Source organism: Octopus sinensis, linkage group LG7 (assembly GCF_006345805.1).
Source record: "Octopus sinensis linkage group LG7, ASM634580v1, whole genome shotgun sequence".
NCBI lineage: Eukaryota > Metazoa > Mollusca > Cephalopoda > Octopoda > Octopodidae > Octopus > Octopus sinensis.
Window position 1 is genome coordinate 11,714,451 of NC_043003.1, and position 27,998 is coordinate 11,742,448.

General features: G+C 38.4%; 1 protein-coding gene across 3 annotated transcripts in view; it reads left to right on the forward strand.

Annotated features, from left to right (window-relative positions):
• The window catches only part of LOC115214204, a 316,406-nt gene extending 288,627 nt beyond the window's left edge, over positions 1-27,779 (forward strand). For 2 of the 3 annotated variants that reach the window (XM_029783307.2, XM_029783310.2), the window contains exon 7: positions 27,602-27,778. In XM_029783307.2, coding sequence (XP_029639167.1) covers positions 27,602-27,658 — 57 coding nt within the window. In that variant the 3' untranslated portion in view covers positions 27,659-27,778. Of the gene's footprint in view, positions 1-27,601 lie in introns of all 3 variants that reach the window. The other variant, XM_029783308.2, reaches the window with a different exon arrangement.
• Positions 27,780-27,998: the final 219 nt, after the last annotated feature.

A 27,998-nucleotide genomic window follows, 5' to 3' on the forward strand; every position in this document is an offset into this window, starting at 1 on the left:
TAGACCTGTTAGAAATAGCAGACAGATCTTTCTCAAATCACCCCACACTGTCTTACAAATGAATAAGCCAGTGAGAGAAAACCACATGATTGATAGCTTCGTTAGAAATAACAACCAAATTTCCTTTAAATTATGCTTGTTTTATATGTGTATAAACCAATGAAGGAAAACTACCTGGTAAATACACCTGTAGAAATAGCCTTATAACCTTTCTTAAAAGCTATCCTCAGGTTGTGTTGGTAGAAATGTTACGAATAGAACTGAAATAATTCTTTGTAATGGTCAGTATCTATCAGAATTAGGTTAAGTAACAAATTGTTGTTGCCATTTTTGCTGAACTCATCTACCATACCCAAAGTATATATATATATATATATATTATATATATATATATATATATATACGCAGGAGTGGCTGTGTGGTAAGTAGCTTGCTAAACAGCCACATGGTTCTGGGTTCAATCCCACTGCGTGGCATCTTGGGCAAGTGTCTTCTGCTATAGCCCCGGGCCGACCAAAGCCTTGTGAGTGGATTTGGTAGACGGAAACTGAAAGAAGTCTGTCATATATGTGTATATATATATATATATATGTATGTGTGTGTATATGTTTGTCTCTCTAGCATTGCTTGACAACCGATGCTGGTGTGTTTACGTCCCCGTCACTTAGTGGTTCGGCAAAAGATACCGATAGAATAAGTACTGGGCTTACAAAGAATAAGTCCCGGGGTCGATTTGATCGACTAAAGGCGATGCTCCAGCATGGCCACAGTCAAATGACTGAAACAAGTAAAAAAAATATATATATCATCATCATCATATTCTAACATCCATTTTCCATGCTGGCATGGGTTGGACCATATATGCATGTGTGGACTGTTGGCGATTTTTTTATTCCTCCTTCCTTTTCTTTTGGACTTCCCTTTGTCTCCTGTTTCTGAAGATGTTTGCTCGAAACGTAAAACAACCACTCTTTCTTTTCTTTCCCTGAGCGTCTCAATACATTGCATGTACTACGTACTTGCGTTATTTTTTTCTTGTCTTTTTTCCCCCATTTTTTTTATTAATTATATATATGTATGTATGTATATATGTATGCTTGTATGTATGTATATATGTAAGTATATACTCTTTTTACTTGTTTCAGTCATTTGACTGCAGCCATGCTGGAGCACCACCTTTAATCGAGCAACTCTTATTCTTTTGTAAGCCCAGTACTTATTCTATCGGTTTCTTTTGCCGAACCGCTAAGTAACGGGAACATAAACACACCAGCATCGGTTGTCAAGCAATGCTTGGGGGACAAACACAGACGCACAAGCACACACATATATACGACAGGCTTCTTTCAGTCTCCGTCTACCAAATCCACTCACAAGGCTTTGGTCAGCCCGAGGCTATAGTAAAAGACCCTTGCCCAAGATGCCACGTAGTGGGACTGAACCCGGAACCATGTGGTTCGTAAGTAAGCTACTTACCACACAGCCACTCCTGCGCCTATATGTGTATGTATGTATGAATGAATGTATGTGAGTGTTAGGTGTGTATGAGCATGTGTGTATTGTATGACATTTTAATACATTAATGTGTATGTTTGTGATCATGTCTGTGCTTTGATGTATAGATACATATTGACAGGTCTATATGTGAGTGTCTGTTTGTGTATATTTACTGTGTTTCTATGTATGTATGTATGTAGACATAGCTGTGTGGTTAAGAAGATTCACATCAGAATCCCATGGTTCTCGGTTCAATTCCACTGCACAATACTCACACAAGAGTCTTCTACTTTTATTCTTTGAGTTGACCCAAATCTTGTGCACGAAATTAAGGAAACTGAAACTGCGTGAATCTGGAAACTGAGCGAATACGACATAAACCGACATAGTTTGTCACACAGTTTAACACAACCAAATGGCTTGTGAGTACGTTTGGTAAAGTCCACCATGTTTTGCAAATATTTGAGCCATGTTCTTTTAGTCGGAGGAGACCAACAGCTTCTGCCATTGTTCTTCCCAGTTTCAAGAAGCCTGGCAAAATAGTTCTTGGATGCTGTCCTTTCAGGCTTGGCCATAAAACAAAATTCTATATGTTGTTGATTCTATGTATGAACATGGCTATTATTAATATATATGAATGTGTTATATATATATATATATATATATATATATGTATATGTATGTATATATATATATAAAAGTATGTGTGAGAGAGAGAAAGAGGCAGAAAGAACTAAATAGCACGTGTGTGTGTGTTCTTTGTTAAATGTTTGTTTAGCACGTATTAAACATTATGCGATGTATGCGTGTGTTGATATTCTTTCAATTAATTTTCATCAATACAATTGCACTCTTGTAACCAAAGCCTTAGGGAAAAAGCCTCCGGGGCTAGTGGGAGGGGTTTCACAAAGAAAGAAAGAGAGAAAGAAGAGAAAGAATCTCCAGCTTCCAGGACATTCTCTTTATTGTCTTACACACCTCTCCCCCCTTCTTCCTCTCTCTCGCCATCCACCCCCGCCACACATTCTCTCTCTCTCTCTCTCTCTCTCGCCTTCTCTCCCTCTCTTCTTTCTCTCCACTTCAAAACATTTGCTATTAAAATACCCATCCTTCCTGCATTGATTTATCTGCTAACACCAATAGCCGTGACCCACTATGGCACACACTGATAAAGTGTTGTTTATCAGCAGCAGCTGTCATCATCATCATTGCTATCATCATCATCATCATCATCATTCATCATCATCATCATCATCATCATCATCACTATAGCAATTGCTGCTTACACAGTTCTTCTTACCATTCATTTCTCCTGATTTCCATTTCCTTTTCACTTTTGTTGTTGTTGTTGCTGGTGCTGGTCTGAATAGTAGAAGTGTTGGTGCTAGTGGTGGTGGTGGTGGTGGTGTCGGCAGTGTATGTACCAGTGGTGGTGTCAATTTTAGTTGTAATATTGATGGTGGTGTGTCAGCTGTGATGGTGGTGGTGGTGGTCACAGTGATATTGATGATGGTATTGCAACTGACTGCGCGAAGCTGACCGTGTGTGTGTGTGTGCGCGCGCGTGTATGTGTGTGTGTGGTTCTGAAGATTTTCAGTTTGTATCAGTCATCATCATCATCATCATCGTCATCATCATCGGGAGCTGCTTTTGTTCAGGAAGGCGTGGTTTTATCGAACACTATGGCTTTATGTATGTATGGATGTATATATGTATAAGCAAGGCTTGGGTCTGGGATGATGGGTGATGGGAGTCTGAATAGTGGAAAGGAGATGGAGTAGGCGGGGGTGTTGCAAAAGTATGAATGACAATGAGAGCATCTGTGTGTGTGTGTGTGTTCTGAAGATTTTCAGTTTGTATCACTGTCATCATCATCATCATCATCATCATCATCGTCATCATCATCGTCATCATCATCGTCATCATCATCGGGAGCTGCTTTTGTTCAGGAAGGCGTGGTTTTATCGAACACTATGGCTTTATGTATGTATGGATGTATATATGTATAAGCAAGGCTTGGGTCTGGGATGATGGGTGATGGAAGTCTGAATAGTGGAAAGGAGATGGAGTAGGCGGGGGTGTTGCAAAAGTATGAATGACAATGAGAGCATCTGTGTGTGTGTGTGTGTTGATGTGACTGCAAGATCTGTGTATTGAGGAAGACACCAAAAGAAAGGAACCAGGGAGCTACTAATGATGGTGAACTGATATTAAAGGGAAAATATATATTATTTAGTTCCCCGATGTTTGTCGACTGACTCTCAGAATTAGTCATGGTTGGTGTTGTTTTTTAGCCCCAGGACAGCGCTAATCTAGCAGACCTATGATCAAAGGCATTCCAACTGGTTGAACTACCATTATCATCTGTGTCTTTTTGTTTAAAACCATACAGTGTTGTTTGTGTGGTATTTGGCTGCTGTTTTTAGCCTATAGACCCCTTTGATTCCTGTTTCATTTATGTAGACCCTCATAACCATTTAATATTTAAAAATAGTATTATATTTTTTTATGGAGATGTACTTGCATAGCAAGTGACCTGATCTGAGATCGTGTGCTAGAACGAAAACAATTGCAGCGTGGAAGTTGTTTACAAGTGGAAGGTGTTTACAAAAACCGTTAGATTCACTTCAACATTTAAATTTAATTTGCCAAAATATTTTCGTCGCTTTGAGACCGCAACCTCTTCACTGACAAAAATCCGTGCTGCATCATTATATTTTGAGAATTAAGTATTAATAGGAATTATATATAAAAAAAAAATATTGAAATATTTTGTATAATGTAAAAGTGTAACTGGTTTATTGTACATAAATTTTAACATCAAAATCTTACATGGACTCTCAAGGATGATGTGAACCCCCCCCCCCCAAGGGTGATATTGGACCCTGGTTTTGAACCACTGAAAGGCTCAGAATTGGTAATGGTGTTCTGTGTTGGGTGGAGAGGAAAGGAGAAATAAAATAAAATGTGGTGTTTATCTTAAGGTTGCTTGGTCTGGTATGAAGTGACCAAGACAAAAGAGTAGACAACTCCATTACTAGAAAACAGAACCAGCACATTTGAGCATGATCATTACCAGCGTCGCCTTACTGGCACTTGTGCCGGTGGCATGTGAACAAAACATTCGAGCGAGGTCGTTGCCAGTGCCGCTGGACTGACTCCTGTGCAGGTGGCACATAAAAAACACCATTTCGAGCATGGATGTTGCCAGTACCACCAGACTGGCCCTCATGCCGGTGGCACGTAAAAGCCCCCACTACACTCTCGGAGTGGTTAGCGTTAGGAAGGGCATCCAGCTGTAAAAACTCTGCCAGATCAGATTGGAGCCTGGCGCAGCCATCTGGTTCGCCAGTGCTCAGTCAAATCATCCAACCCATGCTAGCATGGAAAGTGCATGTTAAATGATGATGATGGTGATGTAGTACACATGTTCTATTTTTGCTGGCCAAATTAATTTAATACCTGCACTTTAGTGCAGAAAAATTTAACCTGGGCAAATTGAAGGTGAAACACTTCTGTCTTTCTCTTTGCTTCTCTCTACATGCAAATATTCTTCTATTGAGTTTGTTGTTGGATAGACTTGTGATCAAAACCTTGATATTTTTCCCCCTTAAAATCAAAGTTGATGGGGATTTGACTGTTATTTCTAGAAGGTCAAGCAACCATGTAGAGGCTCCCATGTTGAAGTTGTGTATGTTGTTACTCATGAAGATTATCATTATCATTATTATTATTATTATTATCCTTGCATAAAATAAGACACGCAACACAGTATATTCCAAGCATTTCTGTCCAAATACCTTTTTTCTTTTCTTATTAACATAATTCAACAAACAAAACTCTCCATTGCTATTTCAAGCCACATGCATTGTCCATTCACATTACCCATAATCCATCATCCAATTTACATTACCCATAATCCAGCATCCATTCATATTACCCATAATCCATCATCCATTCACATCACACGTGTTTACTTGGATAGCTGTCTCTTAAGCACACATTAGCCGATGTTTTCTCACCTCATTGGCTTCAGCACTTTCTCTTCACTTAATATTATTCTATACATAAACAGACAAGATCCAGCTGAAATCTTCCCTGATTGTTGTTGTAGGAACTCTGAATGTTCATTCCATGTTTCACGAGTTTAACCACCTTCTGTATTCACACTTCTTACACACGTCTCATGCAATCTACTTGTCATGCAGCAGATAGAAGAACAACGCTCAAACTTAACAACATGTGTGGCTGTCCTTGCTGCTATAGATTGATGTTAAAAAGAAATTACTCTATTAAATAGAATGCGTTCATGTATGCAAACACACACACACACATGCAGACAACCATGCAAAAATGAACACACACACACACACTCAACCATACAAAGAAGCTTGTACTGAAAAAAAAAAGACAATCACAATTGTAATTACTGCATCAGATGATGGAAAATTTAAATTAAAAGTGCACAAATGTATGTGATTTGCTTGCCAAACTACGAAATGTCAAAACTTATATCCTTTCTCTGCAACATTCTTCCCATTTCTCTGCTGGATTCATTCAAATCTAATTTATATTTTAGTTTCCATTACCGTTCCATTCCTTTCAAGGAAACATGTCAGCGTTTCTGTATCTATCATCACATGTTTCGGCGATGCTTTTACTTAGAGACATACCTGGATGTGCATGTGTGTATTGATCTAATTATGTTGATTCAATTTGTGTATACAGATGCAGGAATGGCTGTGTGGTTAATAGGCTCGGATTGCAACCATGTGGTTTCAGGTTCAATCCCACTGCTTGGTTCTTTGGGCAAATGTCTTCTGCTATAATCCTAGGTCAATCAATGCTTTGTGAGTGAATTTGGTAAATGGAAACTGTGTTGAAGCCCATTATATATATATATATATGTGTGTGTGTGTCTGTGAATGTTAGTGGATGGCTAAAGGCGGCGAGCTGGCAGAAACGTTAGCACACCGGGCGAAATGCTCAGCAGTATTTTGTCTGTCGTTACGTTCTGGGTTCAAACACTGCCGAGGTCAACTTTGCCTTTCGTCCTTTCGGGGTCGATAAATAAAGTACCAGTTGTGCACTGGGGTCGATGTAGTTGACTTAATCCCTTTGTCTGTCTTTGTTTGTCCCCTCTATGTTTAGCCCCTTGTGGGCAATAAAGAAATATATTTTGGTACCAGCTGATTGCTGACCTATTTCTTTGTGGTTGACGAGCTTTTTACAGTTCTCTGCCACATTACTAACAGAATATACCATAACTACTAGCTGGCCCCATGCCATCAAAAATGACAGCTAATTGTAGTATTTTATTTATAAATATGGATGGTAAATCAAATTAATATACTTGTCAATGTTATCAAGTGGTTGTCTTTTGAGAGGTGACATCGATTGTTGTTTCCTACTGAAAGAGCGCTGGTTCACACATAGAAACACTCACATACTTCCCTTGTATATGCACACACACATATACTCACACAGAGTTGAAACGCTGTTTGATTTTTCATTTCAGCATTGAATTTTCACCATCCCCCTTCCATTGCACACACACACACACACAACATTCACATGCCTCCCTTTTTACATGCACACACATATACTCACACGGAGTTGAAATGCTCCCTCAACCAGTTTGCCATCATCCTTCCTTCCTTATTCATCTATCACCCCTTCCTTTCTCATTCATATGTTGTGACGGAGAAAAACACGAGCATTATTATAGTATATATATATATATATATATATATCCATGATTGACAGCTAAATCCACAAGTATTTTTTTTTATACTTTCCCTGTTCATTTCTGTTGAAGAGCATAGGCTCGAAACATATAAGACTTTCTCACCCTCCCTAGCATCAAACTAATACACCTGTTTGTTGTTTATATGCTTGTCTTCATTCTTTTGTTTTTCTGCAAATTTTTTTGTAAATTTCAACTATATATACATACACACACACACACACACATACATCATATAATCATCGTCAACTTTCATCTGCAGAATTTGAGCTCAGAACGTGAAGAATGACAAAGTACCACTAAGCTTTTTGTCTGGTGTGCTAATGGTTCTCCCAGCTTGCCACAGTAATTATAACAATAATAATAATAATACTCCTTTCTACTCTAGGCACAAGGCCTGAAATTTTTGGGGAGGGGGCCAGTTGATGTAATCAACTGGTACTTAATTTATCAACCCTGGAAAGGTGAAAGGCAAAGTTGACCTTGGCAGAATTTGAACTCAAAATGTAGCGACAAGCGAAATACCGCTAAGCATTTCATCCAGTGTACTAACAACTCTGCCAGATCACCTCCTTTATAATAATAATAATATAATACTCCTTTCTACTCTAGGCACAAGGCCTGAAATTTTGGGGAGGGGGCCAGTTGATGTAATCAACTGGTACTTAATTTATCAACCCTGGAAAGGTGAAAGGCAAAGTTGACCTTGGCAGAATTTGAACTCAAAATGTAGCGACAAGCGAAATACCGCTAAGCATTTCATCCAGTGTACTAACAACTCTGCCAGATCACCTCCTTTATAATAATAATAATAATAATAGTAACTAAAGAGGGGCATATCTCTCTATGGATAAGCTGCCAGCCTATCACAGCCTCTTTAACCTGTCATGTGACTGAAATTAAGCTTTGTAACTGAACACTGCCAACCAATGACTCACCTGTCACTGTTATGTTGCTTCTGCATACACCTGTTAATGACACCAACTGCAGCACATGTATACAGGTCAGTGCTGTAGAGAGCTTTATATGTCTTCACCTGGACACATCATTACATTGCAGGTGAGAAATCATCATCTTGACTAATTGTCTTGTCTACTTAGTCGTCCACACTTTTCTTTATAGTAAATCAGTGTATAATTATAATTATTATTAAGATGGTGAGTTGGCAGAATCATTAGCACACTGGACAATATGCTTAGTTGTATTTCACCTGTCCCTACGTTCTGAGTTCAAATTTCACCGAGGTTGACTTTGCCTTACATCCTTTCAGGTTCGATAAAGTACCAATAGGAGTTGATATAATTCATAAGAAGGGTCATAAGAACCCCAGTCAAGAGTTCTGATTCAAAAGCTGTTGTAGGATAGCATAGCTCAAATATGTGACCTGCTAGTTTTTAACCATTGATAATTTCACCAAGTGGTCTTATGTTAGCTTCCTTTTGAGTATCGTCATTGGTTTTACTAGTATGTTCTGATAATCCTTCGCAGGCTTTCAGTTGATTTTCACAACATTGTCCAGTCATCATCATCATCATCATCGTTTAACGTCTGTCTTCCATGCTAGCATGGGTTGGACGATTTGACTGGGGTCTGGGAAGCCAGGAGGCTACACCAGGCTCCAGTCTGATCTGGTAAAGTTTCTACAGCTGGATGCCCTTCCTAAAGCCAACCACTCTGACAGAGTAGTGGGTGCTTTTTATGTGCCACCGGCACAGGTTCCAGGGGAGGCTGGCAGCAGCCACGATCGGTTGGTGCATTTTACATGCCATTGGCACGGAAGCCAGTCAAGTGTTTATATATATATATTTTTAATGGTGAAGTGTGTAACGAGAAAGATATGCTGCTATTTCTTGTAGATCAAGCAATCATGAAGAGTCTTTCTCATTGATTGGTATTAAAAGATGATTGTTGTTTCAGCCTCTCTGTATGCGTGTGTGTCAGTTGAATAGATTCCACTTATAGCCATTATACGCGTCCTACAAGAGAGAGATCTTGGCTAGTTTTCCATTCATTCATTTTGGTCTCACAGAATTCTTCTGCTTTTGAATCATTTGGCACTTTCCCATAAAGAATTTCTTTGCTTATAAGAACAGAAATCTGCTGCATGATGTTGCATAGAATATCTGATCCTTCCTCTCCCTCCCTCCTACCCTCCTTCCCTCTCTCTTTCTCTCTCTCCCTCCTTCTCTCTCTGTTCTTGCTGTTGTTTAGCTTTGTCTCTCCAACCTGGTCAGTTTATACATATTCAGGAAATGTTATAACTATTAAATGTCAAGTGACATTGAGCCCCCTGTACCCTAGTATCACCCTAACCCTTAACCATCCTCCCATCCTCTCTCTCTCTCTCTCTCTCTCTCATGCTGTTCTCCAGGTCTTGCATTTTTCTTTCTTTCTCTCTCTTTTTCCTTTCCCTTTGCCATTTCTTGCTAATAAAAATAGCTCCAATGCATGTCTCATTGGCTGAAATCCTTAGCCCACAGCTGGAGAAAATGGTAACAGAGGAGGCTTTCTAGAACCACCAAATAATAATGGTCAGGCTCAGCAGAAGCTGTTCCTCTCCTCCTCCCCTCAACCCCTTTTTCTTCTTCTTCTTCTTCATTCTCCTGTTGTCAACATATGACTCACGCTGGGCTCCAAGAAAGTGCAATAACCATTCCACACACAAAAGCCCTCTTACCAAGATATTTGTCCATCACTCCATCACCCTCTTTAACCTATTCATACTCTCCCCCCTCTCTCCCTTACTCTCTCTGTATCCCTACTCTATCTCTATATCTCTCTCTCCTCTATATCCCTCTCTCTCCTCTACATTCCTCATCTATCTCTGTATCTCTCTACTCTATATCTCTCTTCTATCTTTATATCCCTCTCTCTTCCTTTCTATCTCTATATCCTTCCTTTCTCTCTATCTCTCTCTCCTCTGTCTCCCTTCTCTCTCTCTCTCTCCTCTATCTCCCTCTTCTCTTTCTCTCTCTCTTCTATATGTCCCTCTCTCTTCTATCTCTATATCCCTCCTCTCTCTTTATCTTTCCTCTATCTCTCTCTTATTTATATATCCCTCCCTTTCTATCTCTACATCCCTCCTCTCTCTCCCTTTCTATCTCTACATCCCTCCTCTCTCTCCCTTTCTATCTCTATATCCCTCCTCTCTCTCCCTTTCTATCTCTATATCCCTCTCTCTCTCTTCCTTTCTATCTCTATATCCCTCCTCTATTTCTTTATCACTTTCTCCCCTTGTACTTCTCCCCCTCTTCCATCACTCTCTCCCTCTTTCTTCTCCCTCCCTCCTCCCCTCCTCCTCATCCCCTGCATTCGCCATGACACTCCATGTACTTCCATCTGTCTGTTATTCTTATTTCCTGCAGCTAAAAACACCAGAGCAATGTTTTTCCTTTTTAACAATTAGCTTTTTATTATACATCTTTCGCCTCATGTCCAGTCTCTCATATTGACATACTGACAGAGATGGCCTGCCTGCCTGTAAGACTATCTGCATTTCCTACCAAATATACATACAGATATACGCGGCTACGTATGCGAGCGTGCACATGGGCGTCAGTGTAAGCATATGACTGTATGCCTGCATCTGTGATTATGTGTGTGTGAGAGAGCATGTACATGAGTCAGTGTGCGTATGTATGTATGTGTCCGTTTGTATTGGTGTATGTGTCTTTTATGAACTGATGTGTTTGATAATGTAAAGGTTGCTCTTTTACTCTTTTACTTGTTTCAGTCATTTGACTGCGGCCATGCTGGAGCACCGCCTTCAGCCGAGCAAAATCGATCCCCCCCCCCCAGGACTTATTCTTTGTAAGCCTAGTACTTATTCTATCGGTTCTCTTTTGCTGAATCACTAAGTTACGTGGACATAAACACACCAGCATCGGTTGTCAAGCGATGTTGGTGGGGACAAACACAGACACACAAACATATATATACACACACACACACACACACATATACATATATATATACATATATACGATGGGCTTCTTTCAGCTTCCTTCTACCAAATCCACTCACAAGGCTTTGGTTGGCACAAGGCTATAGTAGAAGACATTTGCCCAAGGTACCATGCAGTGGGACTGAACCTGGAACCCTGCGGTTCGTAGGCAAGCTACTTACCACACAGCCACTCCTACACCTATTTGATTGGTTGTGCGTAAAAATAGTAAAAGTGATAGACAAAATAACTTGTCTCTTAGCTTTTACTTGTTTCAGGGATTGCACTGTGGCCATGCTGGGGCACCGCCTTGAATGGTTTGTAGTTGAACAAATCAACCCCTGTACTTTTTTTTTGTGAGTTTGGTACCTCTCTGCCAAACTGCTAAGTCACGAGAATGTAAACAAACCAATACTAGTTAACGAGTGGTGGTGGGGGACAAATACAACACAAACTCTCACACACTTGTGTGTGTGTGTGTGTAGCAAGAAGTTTTCTTCTGAACCACATTGTTCCAGGTTCAGTTACACTGCATGGCATCTTAGGCAGATGTCTTCTTTTATAGCCCCAGAAACTCAAAGAAGCCTCTGTGTGTGTGTGTTTTACAGTCGCCTTATTTTGAGATTGCATAATAGCTATGAATGTTCTTAACTACCAAACTTTTGTGAAAATATGTTTGGCTGTGGGGAAATTTACTTGAAAACAAATTTACTTGAGGGTTGGTGACATAGAAAATCCACCTCATTAAATTCCATCCAACCCATGGAAAAGTGGACTTGAAAACGATGATGATGATGATATAGAGATTAACTGACTGATTGATTAATTGATTGGTTAGCCTGGTTAGTCTCAAATATGATTCATATGAATTATAGATGCACGTAGAATGCTGAGACATTTCAGAGTATCATTGTAGTTTGCCATCGTGTAACAGATATACATCACTAGACAACACCTAGGACTAACCTACCAATCAAGAGCTCCAGATATCTGCTGACATTAGATATCCTGTATGTGAAGCTGGGTTGAATTTCAGTGTTTAAGTAGCATTCAAGCTGTTTTAATTCTGCTGTCTTTTTGGAATTCAAGATGAAAGTCTGTTGCCCCTATTTTGAAGTTAGCAAGAAGTTAACCGAGGCAGACTTCTCTGCTGCATTAAACAGATCAAATGACTGCAGAGAAACTTGTTTGTGCTACATGCGACCCTAGACAAGACTCTTCACACTGTTTGTTTCCCTGAAGCTCTCTTAGCAACCATGTGGTCTCAGGTTCAGTCCCACTCTGCAGCACTTTATGCGAGTGTCTTTTTCTATAGCCCTGGGCCAGTCAATGTCTTCTGAGTGAATTTGGTAGATGGAAACTGTATGGAAGCTCATTGTATATGTTTGTATGTATATATGTGTTTGCATTCATCCACCCACACTGCTTTCTCAATTGGTGTTGGTTTGTTTGTGTTCCCTATAACTTAGTGTGTTGGCAAGAGAAATCAGACTTATAAAATAAGCACTGGAGTAGATATGTTCAATTGAACCCTTCAATGCAGAGCCCCAGTATGGTTGCAGTCCAATGACTGAAACCAGGACAAGATCAATAAAGAGGGAAGATACAATAAGTTTGACTCAGCTCCGCATAACTTGAAGTTTCATGGACATTTGCTTTATTTCCCTGAAATGTTAAGTCATGTGGAACCGAGTGAAATTATCTATAATATAAATTGGACATGGGCGATCGTTGTATTCTTTCTTGTCTTGAGGTTCACAGCCAAACGGCTGGGTGGATTTGCGTGAAAAATGGCACACATGTGCAGACAGGTGCATAGATTGGAATGCAGTTTGTATTTTTTTCCTAACCCCCATAATTACCGAGAAAATTGATTAAAACGTTTTCTGACGGAATTCCCCCTCTTTCTTCTGCCATTAAAACAACCAGTTGCTCAGAAGCTGTTTTCTGGTGGGGTGGGGTCAGGAAATTTTCATACAGCTGGAGGCTCCAATCGAAACAGGGGACCCCAAATGACAAGGTTGACAAACGCTGTTATAGATTATGCCTAACAGAAAATGATCACAGCCACATCATCGAAACAGACTGGGTGAAACCAGGCTTAGCTGCTAGTATACATATATATTTAATTCCAACCCAATGTATTGAGTGCTACTTTCTTTCATCTGTTTACTTCTTTATGTGTGTGTGTGTTACTGTGATAGCAAGAGGTCCTTTAGGGTGTTCATCCATTCCTCTGACCTTGTTGATTCAGATCAACAAAAAGCAGGCTGAAATGGGTGGGCTCTCCATAAGGTCTCTCCCTAACAGAGCAAAGAATATACTGTGCATAATTGTATGTGTAATGTATGTATGTGTGTGTGTGTGTGTGTGTGTGTCTTTTTGTCTTGACATCATGTGACAGATGTAAATGAGTGTCACTCTCATATAAGCTGCATCATTCATTTGTAATTTTCTGCAAGAACATGTTTGGCCATGGGGGAAATACCTTGCTTGCAAACAAGGGTTGGCAACTGGAAGGGTATCCAGCTATAGAAAATCTGCCTCAACAAACTCCATCTGACTCATGCAAACATGGAAAAGTAGACATTAAAACAATGATGATGATGATGTTGATGATACACACACACAAATTCACCTTGTCAACTGCATAATTATCGTATTAAATTTTCTGCTACCATGACAACAACATTATTCCTTTTTTTTAAATATGTAACTTTGAAAGCTGAGTCAATAGAAATGAGTTCCAGCTATCTGAAATCTCCAATACCCAAGTGGTTAAATAGTGTCAAGCAAAGGGCACCCAGGAGTCATAACCTGGATGCAGCCTGGCCCTTTTAGAGTGTAAGAAATCAAGGGCCAAAACACTTGCCTGGGGTGGGGTTCCTTCTCTAAAAACCACCCCTCTTACAAATTCCACCGTTACCGTTTATACAGAATGTTGTTGTTCCTTCTACGGTGGTTGCTTCCTTTCTTTCTTTCTGATTCAAACTATGATGAAGTCGACCTAATATAGATATATAAAGTTAAGTCTGAACTTAATCTAAGCACCTTCTACTTCGACTGTGGTGGTTGTGACAGCAGCACAACTGGAATAGTTTGCCGGAGCCTCTGATCTGTAAACATCTTAATTGTAAATTGAGGTTTTATATAAACGGGTGGCAAGTGAGGTTCAGTGTACCACCCACACCTTCTCCTCATGCATTACATTCTCTTTGATCCATTGCCAGAAATAATAGCTGGTGGATGAGAATTACAGAGCTTGGAACCAAGAAACGGTTGGGAAAGTAATTAGGCTTCAATTCCACACACATAAATGTACACACAAACACACACACACATACATGCTTGCACATACATACATACATACACACATACATATACACACACACGCACAACTATTTTTACAGGAAAATCGCAGTCCCTAGTAACTAAAATATGACAGTTCAACTTTAGCTTGGCCCTTTTCACATCTCAAAGGAAAATGACTTATGAGGCATGAAGTTGTACCCTATTGTTTGTCTATATATGTGTGTATATTTATGTATGTTTATGTATATATATATGTATATGTGTGTGTGTGTATGTATATATATGTGTGTATATTTATGTATATGTATGTATGTATGTGTGTGTGTATATATATATATATATATATATATATGCATATAAATGTGTGTGTGTATATATATATATATATATATACACACACACACACATATGTGTATATATACACGTGTATGTATGTATATATTTATATCTGTGTTTGTATATATATATATATATATATATACACACACACACATATTTGTATACATACATGTGTATGTATGTATATATATGTGTGCATATATATATATATATATGTATGTGTGTATATATATATATATGTATGTGTGTATATATATATATATGTATGTGTGTATATATATATATATATATACACACACACACATATATGTGTACATATACATACATGTATGTGTTTGTATGTATATATATATGTATGTATATATATATATATATATGAAAGAGAGAGAGAGAGAGTGAGAGAAAACAAGTGCATAGATATGTGAGTGTTGTTGAGATGTAGGGGTAGATACAGACATAGGTTGCTGTTAGTACGGGTGGGGTTTTGTTTCACAAATAATTTGGATATTTGCCTATGAAACTGAGACTCGAATAAATTGTAGCAGTTATTTCAACTGCCATAGTCATCTGTCTGTTGTGGCTGTTACTTGAACCATGATACTAGATCACCAGCCTTATGCACACACACACACACACACACACACACACACGTATCTGTGCATGTGTTGTGTGTGTGTGTAGACACAGAGAGAAAGAGAGAGAAATGTACTTGTAGATAATGGAAAAGGGGACTTGCTTTCTGAGATATCTTTGTATATTCTGCTTCTTGAATCGCTGTCTCTCTTTAAGTTCCTAAGTGGACGATTCTCATTGAGTGTATTGTTTGTTTTTATTTTTGTCTCTGGGTTGGACAATTAATACTTCTACATGTCTAAGTTCACCTAGTTGTCCGAGATCACATACCAATTTGATAATGTCTTCTTTGATAGAAAGATAGATAGATAGACAGCCATATATATGTATGTATTTTTATGTATATATGGAGATACATGTGTATATATGTGCATCATGTATGTGTGTATACTTATGTATATATTTTATTTTGTGTGTTTATATTTCTATGTATATATGTGTATGATTGTACGTATGTGTGTATATGTATATAGGTATATGTGTATGTATATAGGTGTGTGTACATGTATATGTATGTGTATGTGTGTGTGTGTGTATGTATATACATTTAGATATATATTTGTGTGTATATATATATATATAGGTATATATGTGTATGTATATGTATATATGTGTATATATATATATATATATATAATATATATATATATATATATATATATACATACACATACACCCGTTGGCAAAATTCACCTATTACATTCACTTGACACAGCAGGGCCCCAATGCTAAATACTGTTTTTATGAACTTTTATATGTCTGAGATATCATATCGTTTGTCAAAGTTCTTGTATTCCTGTAAAAAGATTCTAAGATCTCTATTTTATTCTATTTTATTTTATTTCAAATTTATCTTCTAAATAAGAATCAAGCCGTTACCAAACTGCCAGGATCTATGCCACCCATGTCGATGTTATATATATTTATTTAAAAGACATGATATATTACAAGAACCTCGGAATCTTATTTGCGTTTGTATTTTCTTTTAATTTAAGTCATTGCCATTCTTTCTGCTGTTATCTTTCCTTTTATATTATCTTATTTTTGTCTAAATTTGGTGTATATGTATGTCATCATCATTATCATCATCACTATTGTATATCCCTTTTCCGTGTTGGCATGGATTGGATGGTTAGTCAGATGGTGGCAGGCCAGAGGACTGCATCAAGCTTCAATGTCTTCTCTGGCCCAGTTGCTACACCTGGATGCCCATCCTAATTCTAACCACTTCACAGAGTATACCAGGTGTTTTTTTACATGATACCGGTGCTGATGAAGTCACCAGGTCGCTTGCAAAACAAGACCCCCTCCCCTCAGCTGAATGGAGAGTATGATAAGGGGACAGGAACAGGTGTTTTCCTGTAGGGGAGCTTTTTAAAGGCATGCAGGTATGGATTTGTGGTTAAGAAGTTTACTTCCCAACTATATGGTTCTAGGTTCATTCACACTGCATGGAACTTTGGGTCCTGGTTGACTAATGCCATGTGAGTGAATTTGAAAGAGGGAAATTGTGTGGAAGCCTGTTGCAAATGTGTGTGTTTGTATTTGTCCCCCCCCCTTTCAGTTTACAACCAGTGTTAGTTTGTTGACATCCCCATGACTTAGAAGTTCAGCAAAAGATGCCTATAGAATAATTACCAGACTTAAAATGAATACTGGGGGTCGATTTGTTTGACTAAGCCCTTCGAGGCAGTGCCCCAGCATGGTCACAGTCCAATGACTGTAACAACTAGAAGATAAAAGATAGCTTTAACCATCCCACCTTCGATGAAGGACTACATTATGTGTGACTTTTTGGAGATGGTAATGTATGATATGAGATGATTTAGCTGCTGTTTCTAGCATGTTCTTCATTTATCCTTTGTTTAATCAGCCTCCCTGATGTCACACCGTATGTCTGTTAATCATCATTGTCATCATCATTGATCAGCATTGACTTTTCCATCCTTGCCTAGGTCAGACAAAATTCATTGAGACAGATTTTTCTACTGGTGGATGCTCTTCCTGTCACCAACCCTCGTTTCTAAAGCAAGGTAATATTATCCTGTGGCCAGGAATATTTTCCATGGAAGACCAGAACGGTGCTGTTTGTGTACAAGGGTACTCAAACGTATGCACATACACACACACACACACACACACACACACATGACTCCTTTTTTTCCATACCTCAGTACTTCTCCTCCTCATTCAGTTGAGTGTTCTTTCTTGCCCTGCAAATTACTTGGTGATCTCACTGGTGCTGGTGCCCATAAAAAGCACCCGGTACACTCTGTGAAGTGGTTGGCATCCCTGTATCTCCCCAACAGCAAAGTACCTGTTCTCGTCACTCTATCCTACTTTAACTTCTCATCACCTGGCATAATCTCTCCACCCAGTACTACTCTATACTCAATTGAGGACAGGGTGACTTGGTGACTTCATCAGCACTGACATCACTTTACAGGAAGGGTGTCCAGCTGTAGAAACTATGCCAGAACAGACAGTAGGACCTGGTGCAGTCTTCTGACTTGCCTGTTCCTGTTGACCTGTCCAACCCATGCCAGCATGGAAAACAGACATTGAATGATGATGACAATATGTGATAAGCTTCTTTCAGTTTCTGTTTATCAAGTCCACTCATGAGGCTTTGATTGGCCTGGAGCTAATTGTAGAAAATCCCTGCCCCAGGTGCCATGCAATGGGATTGAACCGGAGACCTCATGGTTGAGAAGTAAACTTCTTAACCACACAGACATGTCTGTACCCACCCCCACCTGCACCTCTCTAATGTTTCATGATATTGTTTTGTTTGTTTCCTTCTGGTTATATCATCATTAACTCCTTTAGTATACGTAGGTCCCCTGTAAGGTAGTGATAGGAGTGTCCTTTCTTGTGTAAAAATCTGTTTGAAGATAGCACATGGGAAAATGTGGAGGAGGAATGCGTATTGTATAACTATATATATATATATGTGTGTGTGTATTTGTGTATGCGTGAGAGGGAAGGAAAGAGATAGAGAGCATGTAAGTTATCTCCTATTTATTTAATAGAAAAGAAAAACAGTTATGTAATATGGAATAAGAATTGGTAAAAAGAAAACAAAAAGAAACGTCTGCCATCTTTACTATTTGATGGTTGCAGCCAGACATTAAAAACCTGTCACCTGACCTCACCTGATTTCACTGACTGTCACCTTCACCTCACCTCACCTGAACACACCCTTAGTTCCTTAGTTATCTGATTCTATTGGGGACGGGGTTATTTTTCTGCTTTTTATTTTAATTTTATTTGCTTCATTAATTTCCCACCCTTTTCTGTTATTTTTCTTTAAAATTGTTGCAAGAATTGGGTTTTTATTCCATGTTCTTTTTATATTGAAAGTTCCACCTTTTTTTTTAGATGTTCAACAATCCCATTCCCCTCTTTTTGTCTGTATCTGTCTATCTTGCTAGCTATCTCTATCTACGTCTATTTGATTATCCATGCTCTTAAATTCACATTTCCATCACAAAAAAGCACTACAATAAATAGACAGAATATCATCATATATATATATATATATATACATATATATATATATATATATGTGTGTATGTATGTATGTATATATGGAGAGAGAGAGTGAGAAAGGCACTTTGGAAGCAGAATTATGTTAGTTTTGTAAATTTGGTGACTGCAAAGAAAACGCTGGTAGATAATGATCATGGCAAAATTCAATGCAAATCCACAATCTTCGGATTGTCAATAGTTAGTTGCACACTCAAAATTCTAACTTATCAAAGCTATTAAAATAGATTGATGAAAGAGATTGTCCCACTGCTCTTTCACCACCACCACCACCTACCTCTTTCTTGTCTTTTTCTTTCTTTTCTCTTCAGCTACTCCTAAGATCTCATATGGTTAGATCAGTTCTTAAAAGCAAAGCTTTGAGACAAACTAGGAAAAGACCAATATAGATGAAAAGAAATTGTTATTTGCCAGTTATGTTAGAGAATCCATAAAAAAAAAAAAAAAATAAGGAAGATGGTGGTTAGGCTGAGGATTTGTGTTTGATCTGAGATAGTAGTTTGTGGTCTTCATTCTCTCTTCCTATTCCCTTCAATATATAACAACAACTAACTATCTTTAACTGGTCTTGGTGAAAATATAACTGTTTAATCAGAAAAGAAAACGTAAAGTTTAATGGCGAGCTTGAATTATATTCTTTTCTGCCTCTACTGATCATTCTTCAACATTTTAATGATAGTTCTCTCCAAACCATATGAGTGCACATGTGATCTATCTACGCATTTATGTATATGGGTGTATTTATGTATATCTGTCTGACTGTCTCTTTCTATTTGTTTGTGTATCTCTCTATCCATCTGTCTATCTTTTTGTCTATCTATCTATCTGTCTATCTCTCTATCTGCCTATCTTTTTGTCTATCTTTCTGTCTATCTATCTGTCTATCTGTCTGTCTATCATTTTGTCTATCTATCTATCTGCCTGTTTATCATTTTGCCTATCTTTCTGTCTCTCTATCTGTTTGTCTATCTATCTGTCTATCATTTTGTCTATATGTCTGCCTGTCTGTCTATCTATCTATCATTTTGTCTTTTTGTCTGTCTATCTTTTTGTCTATCTTCCCGTCTATCTATCTGTCTCTCTCTCCATCTTTCTATCTGTTTGTCTATCTTTTTGTCTATCTATCTATATATATTTCTATCTTTCTGTCTATCTATCTATTAACTACACATATATATGTACCCGTGTGTAGTGAACAAGCTTACATTGCAACTGCAACATTTTGGGTTCACTCCTACTGCTAGGCACCTTGGGTAGAGTGTCTCCTACTATAGACTCCGACCAACCAATGCCATGTGAGGGAATTTGGTAGACAGAGACTGAGTGGAAGATGTGTGTGTGTGCCTTTGTGTATGTGTGTTTGCATGTCGCTTCTTTCACTCCTCTCCACTGCTTGACAACCAGTGTTGGTTTGTTTATGTCTGTAGCTTTGCAATTTCAGCAAAAGTGATCGATATGATAAGTGCCAAGCAAACAAAAAAAAAAAAGTCCTAGAGTTGATTTGTTCAGCTGAATGCTTCAAGACAGTGCCCCAGCTTGGCCACAGTTCAATGACTGAAACGAGTAAATGATAAAAACTATATGTATGTGTGTTGGTGTTGTCATCACCTTGTCATCATTTCATGTCCATGTTTCATGCTGGCGTGGGTTGGACAGTTTGAGAAGATTCATTGGGCCCAAGAACTGCATCGTGCTTCAGTGCCTGCTTTGGCATGGTTTCTATAGTTGGACAGCATTCCTAATGCATATACAAGGGAGTGCTGAAAAGTTCCTGGCTTTTAAGGGTATCACGAAAGGCCTGGTTGGCAGCCCAACCTTCTGAGTTCTTTTACAGGGCTTAGAAAAACTGAAGGACCGCTGTAATAAGTGTGTGAATCTGAGAGGGGAATCATCATCATCATCATCGTTTAACGTCCGCTTTCGATGATGATGATTCCTCTCTCCGATTCACACTTATTGCAGTGGTCCTTTAGTTTTTCTAAGCTCTGTAAAAGAACTCGGAAGGTTGGGCGTTGAATAAAATTGTAATGAACCGATCCTCCTGTATTTTCTTTTACACAATGCCTGGAACTTTTCTACACCTCCTCATGTATGTATGTATGTATATATATATATATATATATATATATTGTTTGTTCCTTCTCGAGCCACGTCTGGCTCATAAGGGCCGGTTTCCTTGGCATATAGGTTCCCCACCTGGACGGGACGCTGGTCCATCACAGGTGAATGCTAGATGCAGGAGGAAAGAGTGAGAAAAAGTTGTGGCAAGAGAGTCAGCAGAAGTTCGCCATTACCTTCTGCCGGAGCCGCGCGGAGCTTAGGTATTTTGCGCATAAACACACACATTGCCCGGTCTGAGATTCGAACCCGCAATCCCTTGACTGCGAGTCCACTGCTCTAACCACTAGGCCATGTGCCTCCACACAAACAATGAATTCTGTAGAACGAATTAGTGAGGATTGCTCAATATATATGATAGATTAAGTGGTATATTAAAATTGGATTTTTATCTCATGGCTTGGGTTTCGCACAAGAGAGAGAGAGAGAGAGCAGAGAACAAATTTATACATGTGTGTGTGTGTGTGTGTTTAAGTGTATGATCTTGAAGTGGTGAGAGCGAAATTGATGTTACTGGATCTGGTATATTGAGGGTGTAACCTTTACACTTAATAGCCCCTAAGGGACATTCAAGCAAGTTTTGATCTTGTTTAATACACTCTCAACTTCAACTGCTCTCTTGATATTCCAACATAATGGTATTTCACTTGTCTTGTTGTGTGATGTGTGTGTGTGTGTATGTGTGAATGGTCTTACTGAATGTATGTGTGTGTGTGTGTGTGTGTGTGTGAGCATGTGTTTAATGAAAGCATTCTGGGATTCTTGTTTTGTTATTGGCTTTTTTTCCTGTTTCATGAGGCATTAAATGTTTATATATATGTGTGTGTATATATATATATATATATATATATATATACATACATGTAGTGTATGTCTGTGTATGTATGCCTATGTGATGTCTGCATAAGTACATGTGTGATGTGTGTGTATATTTACTAGTATGCATGTATGTAAATATATATGTATGCACATATGTTTCTCTCTCTCTCTCTCTCTCTCTCTCTCTCTTATATATATATATATATATATATGTATAAAAGCATGTGCATATAAACAGTTGATGAGAGTTGCCCGTTCATTATTCAATCATATATATTCATACATACATTTTATATATATATATAAAATGTGTGTTAGTGTGTGTGTGTGTGTAAACAGTTAATGAGAATTACTCATTCATTATTCAATTTCACACACATGCACGCAAATTACGCAAGCAAAACTGAATAAATGAATGACTCACCCACTTTTTACTTGTACATATATATATATATATACTCTACCACATGTAATGAATATTTTTCTTTCTCTCACACACACACAAATCAATCTAGTTATGTCTTGTAATATGTTGTTATTTTTTTTTTATTTTTGTAATGTCACAGAGTGCCCAGCATTGTAGCATTAGACCTGTGAATTTGTATGCAGTTATGTGTTGAAGCATATTCGAAGTACAGCGCATTGTATGTCAATAGATGCTGAATAATGTATCTTCTGTATCACATGATCAATCAGACTAACGAATGTTTGTTATACACTGCTGATCATGGTGCGCTTTGCATCGTTTTTAGCTTCTGGCTTGGTGAGCAGTCCAACACCCCCCTGATCGGATGGCTATTCTGTTGTAGGGTTATACTCTTTTACAGCTGAATGGACTGGAGCAACATGAAATGAAGTGTTTTGCTCAAGGACATCATGTACCACCCTGCCTGGGAATTGAACCTCTTCTCTAGAAATCATGTCTGCATCACCCTAAACACTAGCCATGTGCCTTCACATCTCAATAGATATTGTATAATGCATATATATATTTCATTTCATCTAGTTTCAGCTCACAAGCTGTGGCCATGCTGGGGCACTGCCATTTGGTGTTGCTACATAATTTTACTTCACGAATGCTTTTTAGCAATTGCCATTTGGTGCATGAGACAGTTTGATGCAGCTGCCCTCATCTGCACCTCCTGCCATGAAGTTGGTTCATCTGGGACACCTGACAGGAAGAGCTCCAGCTTTATTTTGAAGGCACCTACATCCACCCCATGCAGGTCTCTCAGGTCCTTCGGGAGGATACTGAAGAGCTGTGGACCTCTGAAACCCAGGCTATTGCAGTATCTTGTCCTACATCTTGATGGCAAATTTGGAGTCCTTGGCACTATGCAGTTATGCCCAGTACTAGTATTTGTGTAACTCTCGATGCCGAAGTTTGGGACAAGTCCTTCCAGGATCTTCCAGATGTACATTATGGCATATCTTTATATATATATAAAACACTCTTATGTAAGTGTCATCATCATCATTGTTTAACGTCTGTGTTCCATGCTGGCATGGGTTGGATGGTTTCACAGGAGCTGTCCAGGTTGAAGACTGCACCAGACTTCTGTGTCTGTTTTGACATCAGTCTCTTTTGACAAACAGTTAAATTACAGGGTTATAAACTGACCAATCCCAGTTGTCAAGCAGTGGTGAGGTGCACACACAAACACACAGATATATATATATATATATATATATATATATATATATATATATATATACTAGCAGTATCGCCCGGGGTTGCTCGGGTTTGTAAGGGAAATAACTATATAAACATTTTTAGAGAGTTACTTCCCTTATAGATGCCAATTCGGGCTTTCTTAGCCATTTCTGTTTTGGTGTCTTCAAGCCATGAAGTCGTTGTTCTAAAAGAACGCTGGTCTCCTTGACAACACTTTACGACGTTGATTTCCTTACACTCCCTTCCCCACAGCTTCACGAGGGAGGGAAGAAGGGGGAGAAGCAAACAGGTGCAGGTGTGACCATGGACGCCAACTCTGCCGCCATTGACACACGAAAAATTATGCATTAAAATGGAATAAAAAATGATGTTAAATTATTTTTAAAATCGTAGACTCATCGTAGACGCGCGCTAATACTCAGACGGGCTCGATATGAATCACGACTATAAGATACCCGAATTTGGTTAAACTGCACCGCAAAATGTGGGAGTAGTTAGGAATCTAAATCGAAGGGGACAGACACTCACACAACTACAGTTTTATATATATAGATATATATATATACACACACGAAGGGCGGCACGCTGGCAGAAACGTTAGCGCACTGTGCGAAATGCTTACGGGTATTTCATCTGTCGTTACGTTCTGAGTTCAAATTCTGCCACGGTCGACTTTGCCTTTTATCCTTTCGGGGTCAATAAATTAAGTACCAGTTTCGCACTGGGGTCGATGTAATCGACTTAATCCTTTTGTCGGTCCTTGTTTGTCCCCTCTATGTTTAGCCCCTTGTGGGCAGTCAAGAAATATATATATGCACGATGAGCTTCTTTTAGTTTTCATCTACCAAATTCACTCACAAGGCAGTGGTCATTCTAAGGTGCCATGCAGTGCGACTAAACTCAAAACCACATGGTATGCAAGGCAGTAACCATATTAGTGTCCATCATCATTTAATGTCCCTTTTCCATCCTGGCATTGGTTGGATGGTTTGACCAGAGCTGGTAAGGCCAGAAGCCATACTAAGTTCCGTTTGTCTGCTTTGGCATGGTTTCTACAGCTGGATACCCTTCCTGACACCAACCATTTTACAGTGTACTGGGTGCATTGTATGTGACACCTAGCACCAGTGCTTTTCAGATGGCACCATCACCAGTGCTTTTTACATAGCACCAGCACCAAAAGGGTTACCAAGCATCTTGCAAGACAAAGAACACCTCAACTGGGAATAGTATTGAGTGGGTGTAGTTTTGTGCCAGTTGAGAGATTTAAGGTACAGAGGTGCTCAATGTAGATTAGAACCATGCCCCAGGGAGAGAGTGTGACATAATATTTACAATGGCATTCAAATTGAACTCGTGACCATGCTGCCCCCACCACCAACACCACATGAATACACATATTTCGCAACACATTGAATTTAAAAGCGCCAGACAACTTTGGTTTATTAAAATATTATTTTTTAATCCAAAAGAAGAATTTTTTTTTTTTATTATTTTAGTTATAAAGAGTCTTGTGCATTTATGTCAAAACACAATGTCAAATCTTGTAAAGCACTAATATCTGAAACCATGCTATTAGTTGCTTTCAGAATGTTTGGTATTGGTTGGAAAAAAACTTGACAATATTATTATTGTTATTACTACTACTATTATTACAACTATTATTATTATTATTATTAGTTGCTTTTGTTTTTATTTTCGTTTGAGTTTTCACCCTGCTCTTCCCTCCCGCCCCGCTCCGCTCCGTCCCCTCCCCTTGCCCTCCTCTTCTGTCCCTTTGTTATCATTTGTCTGGTTCCACTCCCTGAATACTGACAGCTACTTCTAGATAAACAACAACCTCACTCCCTACCTCCCACGCCCCACCTCAAACATATTACATCATGTCATAGAATATGATACCGATTGCTACTTAGTAGGGTGGGCTTAGCTCTTGCTACTGTCGTGGGCAAACAAAAAACGACAACAAAAAAAAATAAAACAAACAAAAAGCAGTGGTAAAACTAGCTTAGGTTAGTGGTAAGGGTAGGGGTGGGGGGTGCCGTGAAATGTGGGAATATAATTCTATTATAATCAGCAGATAATCAGTTGTGTACCCTGGTACACCAGTAAATAAATAAATTATTATAAAACAAAACAAGACACCCAATAACACTGTTGTGGCTATAGATCATACCCGCCTATTTGAAAACTTTCAAGTATTATTGTTTTATATTAATTTTATTCATTTAGCTGTTGTTTTTTTTGTATTGTTGTTATTGATGTATTATCACCTCTATCGTCATTATTATTGTTATTATTATCATGATCAATATTATTATTGTTATTATTATTATTTGTAAATTATTAAGAACAGTAGCAAGCTCTCAGAATTGCTAGCGCACCAGACGAAAATACTTAATAGAATTTTGTCTGTCTTTGCATTCTAAGTTCAAATTCTGCTTAGGTTGACATTGCCTTTTTCAGAGTCAATGGAAATAAGTACCAGTTATGCACTGGGGTCAATATAAATTGACTTACCCCCCCCCCCTCCGTCAGAATTCTTGGCCTTCTGTCAAAATCGGCATCCAATATTATTATTATAAAAGTGGCGAAAGGCAGAGATCTGTCAGAATCATTAGCATGCCGGGCGAAATGCTTAACGGTATTTCGTCTGCAGCTACGTTCTGAGTTCAAATTTCACCAAGGTTGACTTTGCCTTTCATCCTTGTTCTCTGAATTGCTCATCTTGCCCTTAAATTAGAAATTATTATATGTTCCTGTAACAAAAAAAAAAAAATAAGGAGAAAACATTATTATTACCTGACTTCAAATTTTGCCAAGGTTCACTTTACCTTTCATCTTTCTGGGGTCAATAAAATAAATACCAGCTGAGCTCTGGGGTTCAATGTAATTGACTAACCCCTGCCCTAAATTTCAGGTCTTGTGCCCTTATCAGAAAGAATTATTATTCTTAATAGGGCTTTGAGCTACCAGAATCCTTAGCATGTTGGAAAAATTGCTTAGTGGCATTTCTCCTGATTCTTTCTGCATTTAAGTCCCACCTGGAATTTGTGGGGAGGGGGCTTGTTGATTAGATCAACCCTGAAAGGATGAAAGGCAAAGTCAACCTCGGTGGAATTTGAACTCAGAACACCGGAGAAGTACTCAGTTCAATGTAATCTACTTCCTCCTTTCAAAATTGCTGGCCTTGTGCCAAAATTAGAAAGAATTATCATTATTATTATTAAGGTGGTGAGCTGGCAGAATCGTTAGCGCACTGGATGAAATGTGTAGCGGTATTTCGCCCGTCGCTACGTTCTGAGTTCAAATTCCGCCGAGGTCGACTTTGCCTTTCTTTCTTTTGGGGTCGATAAATTAAGTACCAGTCGAGTACTGGGGATTGATGTAATTGACTTACTCCTCCCCCAGAATAGCTGCCCTTGTGGCAAAATTTGAAACCATTATTATTAGTAGTAGTAGTACTAGGTGGCGAGTTAGCAGAATTGTTAGCATGCCAGGTAAAGCGCTTAGCAGCATTCCTTATGTTCTGAGTTCAAATTCTGCCAAGGTCGACTTTGCCTTTCATCCTTTCAGTGTTGATGAAATAAATACCAGCTATACACTGAGGTCGATGTAATCAACTAGCCCCTTCCCCTGCAAAATTTCATGCGTTGTGCCTCTAGTAGAAAGGATTATTATTATTATTATCATCATTATTATTATTATTATCATTATTATTATTATTATTATTATCATTATTATTATTATTATCATCATTATTATTATTATTATCATCATTATTATTATTATTATTATTATCATCATCATCATCATTATTATTATTATCATCATCATTATTATTATCATCATTATTATTATCATCATTATTATTATTATTATTATTATCATTATTATTATTATTATTATTATTATTACTACATATATTGTCTGTGAACTAAAATTGTTTTCTTCTGTTTTTCTGTTGCAGTGGCTACCTGGTACATTTTCCGCATCTACTGCAGGCGTGCATGAGCTGAAGCAGTAACTGCACTGTAGAGCGTGCAATGGCTGACAATACACAAACACATGCACTCACATCAACACTGAGAAAGAGAGAGATAAAAAGAGAGGGGCACATGCACACGCATATAGATATATATACACATTTGTGTGTGTATGTGTGTGTGCATATATATATATATATAGATATGCAAACATACACGTGCTTACACATTCACACACACATATTTGCACAGATATGTATTTACACATACATATATATTTTTATATATTCATGTACACACATACATACATGCTTACATACATATGCACATGTGTGTATAAATGAGTAATTTCACTCAGGAGTTTATTTTATATATATATGT